At 37.9% G+C, this 7098-nt stretch overlaps 1 protein-coding gene across 6 annotated transcripts in view; it reads right to left on the bottom strand.

Annotated features, from left to right (window-relative positions):
* Positions 1-2165: 2165 nt before the first annotated feature.
* Positions 2166-7098, bottom strand: part of itga7 (integrin, alpha 7) — a 26927-nt gene continuing 21994 nt past the window's right edge. For 4 of the 6 annotated variants that reach the window (XM_014033147.1, XM_014033149.1, XM_014033150.1 and 1 more), the window contains exons 23-25: positions 6045-6143; positions 5795-5920; positions 2166-3070 (exon numbers count right to left, since the gene is read on the bottom strand). In XM_014033147.1, coding sequence (XP_013888601.1) covers positions 2915-3070; positions 5795-5920; positions 6045-6143 — 381 coding nt within the window. In that variant the 3' untranslated portion in view covers positions 2166-2914. Of the gene's footprint in view, positions 3071-5175; positions 5422-5794; positions 5921-6044; positions 6144-7098 lie in introns of those variants that run through there. The other 2 variants (XR_001312512.1, XM_014033152.1) reach the window with 2 other exon arrangements.

Here is a 7098-nt window from a genome sequence, read left to right as displayed (position 1 = left end):
AGTTTAAATATTATAAAAACTGAACATCTTACAGTATTTTAACAGTATTTTACAGTTAAAATATGTGTTTATCAAATAAAGTCTAATGTTAGAACTAATCATGGATCCCTTTAATGAATTAGATTTACAGTGAAGTATTATCTTCAAAGAGTTTCTCTAAACATCTGTAGTGGTTTAAAAAAAACTGCTGACCAGCAGACAATAATTATTGTCCACGTGTACAGCACTTGGAGTCAATGTTGCACATGACTCTCAGCTTCTGTCACATTGTTTTATTTTTTGAAATTTAAAAAAAAAATAACAAAGAGGGAATTTTGTGTCTGTGGCAGCCACTATGAATGGGATAATTATGTTTGCAAGATGGTTCAAAACACATTAAACACAAAGGCTTCTTCTGGCAGGATCCATAAATGTGTTTATTCCAAATAAAGACATTTTTTTCKTATTTGTGAGGGTTACTCTGACTTTACTGAGGCCATATGTGCTCACTTTGTCTGTTTAAATGTGTGCATGTGTAATAATTACTCACTTCCTTCAAAATTKGACAAGATGTCAACAGATTTGGCTCGTCAGAGAACCTAATGGGTGACAATCCGCTTAAACACATTTGCAGTTTCACCGGCGCCCTTTAACCGCCATGGCAACCAGGATGACATCTGAAGGATTCAGAGGGGAATAAGTTTTTCATTACTATAATTGGATCAGAACCTTCTGGATTTAAAAAAAAGCTCACTTTGATATAAAAAAGCAACATTTAGGTTCAGTCTGTATTGTTTTGTTGAAAATAGTTCAACCTTGATAGCAAAATTTTAAGGTTAAACACGTCACATGTGCTGCTGGTTTACTATTTGAATGTGTTTAAAGAGACATTTTAGGATTAATTATCGAARCAAGTGTTAATTGTTGTTTTGCTGTCAGGAAGTTCAGAAAATGTAATTGTGATCAAGTGTGTGTCATCATGCACTGAGGTGATCTTTGATTGTGTAAACTCTGTTTTTGCAAACATTTGAAATTATTTCGTTTTTTCAACTGCAAATTTATTATTTTTTTAAGCCATGCTCAAGGATACAATATTTATTTTAAGTAACCACARATGTCACTAACTGTATYTTTACAACAACATGGCCGGGYCAAGCTGTTAGGTAATTGGTCACATTTATTATAACAAATACTTTATCGAACGTGTTTTCTTATGTCATCTTTTTGATGTTTCCGTCCATTTTTCTTGCTGGTTTATAATTTCTTGCATGTTTTTTTATAATATAACACATTCAATATCTGTTCTGTTTATTTTATGTGTACACGCATATATTTTTGAGCCCTGCTTATGGTTTGACCAAAAAAGTGCCAAGGCGAGACGACAGCGTCACTTTCTAGTATTTTTCAATGTTGTCACCATCTCATGTTGTGTTTGTGAGCTGCAGCTTTGTCGCCAGTCCAAGTCAAATTTGTCCAWCTCCTTTAACTTTTATTTACAATGTCGAAACAGTCCAGCCAAACAAACAAAACAAATAAATAAAAGAAATGACAGAAAATGTCAGTGGGGATGTTACAGAACAGCAACAGGACCTTCATGCAGCTAACAACAGATGATTGTCCAGCAATACCTAAAAAACAAACTGTCTTGTCATGCTTTACAGCCACGCCATCAACTTAAATAAAATAAAATAAAATAATTGTCTTTTTCAATACTTTTACAGTGTTTTCCCTTTCTCTTTGTGTTGCTTCAGTGTTTGAGGATGTTTTACTCGTCCACCTGTGTCCAACAGACGCTTCGGGGCAGAAGCAGCACCTAATTAGCAGTAGCCTCGTGTTTCTTACCATCTGCCACTTTTACAATAAGGCACATGTTCAATACTATACATGTCAGAATTAATGCAACGGTTCACCTAACTGGTGTGAGGTGCTAAAACAGTGTGACAAGCTTTATAATTCCTCTAATGTCCTGATGATAATACTTCACAGTCAATTTCATATAAAAAAGATACTGTTCGAAAACCTCATACCGTACTTTTAAAAATGTCTMATTTTATAGCATTTTCTGTAATCTCTTTTCCCCCCATTGTATAGGAAATCAATTTAGAAAGGTATATTCTCAAATATATGGTTAATATAACTATTGCTTTGCTTTTCTGACACATTTGRTTTTCATGCAACATCAGTGCTGTGGTCATGTTTCAGGTTTTTATTCAAGATCACTCAGGCAGTAGACACAAGATGTACAGTGGGTGTGACTGAGATTACAAAAAAATACTAAACTAGGAAAAAAAGACTGATGAGACTGCAAAGATTGTGAATATGGAAAAACATTTATATGTCACAAATGTCACTGAACTAAAAAAAAGTGAAAAGATTCCCTAACATTCTTTTACTTAACATCTTTTGTTGTTGTTTTGCCCAGACTAATTTTAGCCTACCAGAAGTCAAGAGAAAAGTAGTCATTTTTGACATGTCAGCCATATAAATCAGAATGTCTTTATGTAAATGAGTCCTGTATGTTTGTGCATTCATGCGTGTGTTTGATGTTCTGTCCTCCTTTAATCTGCCAGTCAAAACTGCTGACAGACAGCAAAGCGTTGGAGCTTCCTAYTGTTGGTGGTAAAACATGTTGAGCAGCAAGACTTGCTGTAACGTCGGTGTTGGCCTTCAGTGTTTGCTGTCAGATTGTGAAACGCGGCACAGTGGAAACAGACTGAGGCCAGTTGTTGATGGGCTGCAGTGTGAAGGACACAGGTCTGTTCACAGGCCACCAAAATTCATGTCCTGACAGTAAAGTGTACACAAGTTGTCACAATCCCAGTCTTTGTGCACTTATTTCCTTTCTTTTTTTTCCTTTTTTTTTTCTTTTTTAAGTCAGTTAGTTACAGTGAGTGCCACACATTTGAATTGCTCAAGCCAAACAGAGCTTCAGAGGTTACAAGGTCCCGTCACTCCAGTGCGTGGCCCATTCCTTTTTATGGACACTTCCCGACGTCTCAGTCTGGAATTGCGGCCGATGCTCACGAGGAATCTTCACCGCGTGGTACTGAGGAAGTTTGTCTTTGTAATGGCCGCGTCGGAAGAAGCCACACTGTCCGATGTCCGAAACGAAAAGAGGCAAAAGAGACAAGGAAGGAGAAGCCAAAAAGAAAGAGAAAATGAATAAATTACTTGATGGCATTGATTCAAACTTAGCATTTCACTTTAAAAACTGATTTTATGGCTTTGAAGTGAAGAAAATCATTTATTTTTATCATKAAATTATTACTTTCTAGCATGAATTCCAATTCCTGTTTAGCACACACCACAAAAAAGCACATAGCCATGCTCCATGTTYCTAATTCAGCATTAAGTATCAGCAACGGACACATTAAAACACCATTAGACAAAAAAAATACACTCATAAGTTAAACCAAAACACCCAGTGATTTGAACTGCAAGTTCATTATGGCACCTGCTTTTTATCATGGGATGTAAATCAAACATGATTAAAAAGATGTATGACATGTACTTCAAAATAAAATAAAAATCTGCATGAAGTGATGCCAGAATGAACAGGTGCAGATAATTAAAAAGTAAGAGGCACCACACACAGCACAGCAGGCATCAAACCCTGAGGCGGAGACGGCTGGGTGGTGTTCAACAGGAGCTAATTAAAAAGGGCGATTGTTGACAAAAAAATGTATCTTACTACAATCATAATTTTGTTTGTTTTAAGGATCTAATAAAAGGGTGAAGAACTTTTTGAAACTTTGAGCTTTGAATTAGGATTTCTTGTATTTAAGTGTAGTTTAATATTGTCCCATGTAATGAATAGGTAATAACTTTATAATATAAACTGTTTGATTTGTGTCACTTCTGCATAAATATTGAATAAATGTGTCGTAGCAGTGTTTTACAGTGTACCTTCAGAGGGCAGGAGAGCCTTGAGTAATCAGAACAGAGATGAGAGGCATCACATTTTCCATTACCTRCTGTATGCACACACCTTGATTTAGCTCTGTGACTAATTTTAATGTCGTCTCAAAGGTGCGTTAAATTTAATCACCTGTTCCACTCTGCAGCTTGTGCAACAGACAGTATGAAAAGTGCTGAGGGGGCAAGATGTTACATCAGATCCTCTCAGSAGAGAAACCTTCAAATCTAAGTCCTCTGCTGTAACTAGTTTTACTCTGGTTACTGAGCTATTTTGTAAATATTGTTCTCAGTTACAGGATATCACTGCACTGACATTAAAGCTTAAACTTAGATTTGATGCTGGAATGAACACCATCGGCCTTAAAGGGATCCCCGATTAGTTGTAACATTAGACTTTATTTGATAAACGTCTATTTTAACTGTAAAATAAACACTGTAAAATTACTGTAGGTTGTTTAGTTTTGTAAATTTTTAAAAATATATTTTAACACAGATGGAGCCATTTTATTTACACGCAAAGCATTCTGGGTAAATTATGACGTGGATAGGTCATCGGTGTGAGCGAGCTATATCCACCCTGAAGGTTAATCTTGGACAATATCTGATGATTGACTTTTTTAAATGAAACCAGAGAGCGTTAAAAAATATAATGCRATACCTCTGTCAAAATTTGATGRATGACCCCAAAGGTCAAGATGTGACATTTAGGGTCGAGAGGAGAAGGTAGAAATAACGCAGACTGCAACTGAAAATGTGGATGGAGGACAACAGAGCTGCTTCATGGAAGAAGAACCTCAGCTTAGCCTGTTAGCCTTTGCGCTAGCGCCAACTCTGTATTGCCTTATATGTATTAGCTCAGCGCTAGCGCGACAAACAAGCTAAACTGAGGTCCTCCATCCATATTTTCAGTTGTAGGCTGAGTCATTTTTGTGTTCCCCTCTCTGTCATGTAGATGGAGGACCTCAGTGACGATAGGAGAATGTGTTCAGTTACAGGCTGAGTCATTTCTACCTTCTCCTCTCTGTCAACGCTCTCTGGTTTTATTTAAAAGAGTCGATCGTCAGATATTGTCCAAGATTAACCTTCAGGATGGATATAGCTCTCTCACACCAAGGATCTATCCATGTCATCATTTACCCAGAATGCTTTGTGTATAAATAAAATGGCCCCGTCCGTGTAATATATTTTCAAACTTTTAGTTCAAAAATTTACAAAACTAAACAGCCTACAGTATTTTTACAGTCTTTATATTACAGTTAAAACAAATATTTATCAAATAAAGTCCAATGTTACAACTAATCGGGGATCCCTTTAACGTGGGCTGGGGAGCAAAACAATCAGGGCCGAAGAATTTTACCGCTTGGAGGGAGAGGAGGAGGGGAGAGCAGGCCACTTGTAAGAAAAGTTTGGATATTATAGTTCTGATGCCTGCTTCTCCACCTCCGAGGGTTGGACCCCCAAGTGGGCACGGTAGTACTCCGTCTCATAGTGCGGGCGCCGCTCACTGCGCTTGAAGAACCCACACTGAGGCGTCGGACGGCCACAGGGAGAAACGGAGAGATGTGACAGAAAGACAGTTTAAGGATAGACAGACCCAAGGGAAGAGACAAAGCAAACAGAAATGAGAAAAAAAACATTTATACAAGTATAAAGGAGGAAATGAAAAGATGAGAATTCACTGGAAACAAATTATAGGAGAGCAGAGCGGACATGTTTGGATGAAAAGTGAGGCGAAATGATCAATTTTAAACTATTGATTTTGATGTTTTCTTGATCRTTTGAATGATTTGTTAAGAAAAGATTACCTAAAAGATTAAAATCCAAAAGAYGGCAGATTTATAGCTGTGTGCAGAGGCCACACATCTCAAAATGAATGAGATAACAAGGTATAAATTACCTTCCACAGTATGCATACAAGGAGAGTCAGCAGCAGGATGCCTGCCAAAATGGCTATTAGGATGATCCACCAGGGGATCCAGTACTGATCAGCAAGACCCAACTCTGGATAGATCATCACTGGAATCTGTTGACGAAGCAAGGATTTCACCACAAGTTAATATTTATCACTGCAAGAGCTGAACAAATCTTTATATGTAATATATTTTGTTTTGTAATTTACTTTTACATGAAGGGGGAGAACTGAGTACCTGTGTCGTTGCATCCCTGAGGACCAGGTGTTTGATGCTTGATTTCACAGTGATGTTGGCTCTGACCAGCAGCTCCAGAGCACTGACCGCTGGGAAATCCTGAAAGAAAACAGAGCAAGACAACACTGATTAAACATTAGATTTATGAAATGTGACCCTATATGTTTAAATCTTCTGTTAGATTTGTGTTTGCCTTATATTCTGCATTCAAAGGCACAAGGATTTCCAGAAATTTCACTAACACAAGAAAAGGATTGGCTACAACAGTTAATGCTAAAGTTCAAAGCAAAGATCTTGTTCGACAAGTAGCAAAAATCACAAGAGAGACTTAGTTCACTGACAGGTTAATGTATTTTATGTGACTCAGATGGCTGCTTCCTGTAACATCTAACCATTCCTCTGTCTTTATGTGCAGCTTTTAGTCTCTACTTCTATTAGCTGTGTACTTAGGCAGTGGAGGTACTAGAGGGTGGYACAGAGAGGCAGCTGCCTCTCTTGTCAACCCAGTTGCCACCCTATTTTGCTGGTTMATTTAGATTTGCACAGTGTTGAAAGTCAAATACAGAACTTCAGTTTTTGTCCTAGCTCGCTGTATTAGAGGTTTCCTCCACCCTCTTGAATTTTAAAGGGGCAACATCATGTAAAATCAACTTTTTTGTGTTTTATATCATGTTATAATGTTATGCTCTCATTAAAAAAAACATGCCCAAAGCCTTGCTTTGACTCATTCATGCATGTTTGAGAAATCCTGCATCGGTTTTAGGAAGCCATGCTGAGGAGCAAAACGACAGGTGGGGACCAGAAACACCTTTAGGGACCAGAAATGCCCCTGGGACGTGTCTTTAAGCCGAGCTCCCTCATGGCAGAGCGCCCCCCTCCTCACTCCCCTACCCACACATCCCACCCATGACTCCTGCAGGCTCTCGGGTGAAACTGAAAGAGAAACTTAAACTGTCTGCTCAGCTCCTAACACCACGTCTCACCCAGTGAAGCTCTTTTCAGATTAAAAATACCTTTCAGGAAATGTATTTTCAGATGCCAAGCAAACTGCATC

Source organism: Austrofundulus limnaeus, unplaced genomic scaffold, assembly GCF_001266775.1.
Source record: "Austrofundulus limnaeus strain Quisiro unplaced genomic scaffold, Austrofundulus_limnaeus-1.0 Scaffold1646, whole genome shotgun sequence".
NCBI classification, from domain to species: domain Eukaryota; kingdom Metazoa; phylum Chordata; class Actinopteri; order Cyprinodontiformes; family Rivulidae; genus Austrofundulus; species Austrofundulus limnaeus.
This window is presented reverse-complemented; position numbering and strand designations above follow the sequence as displayed.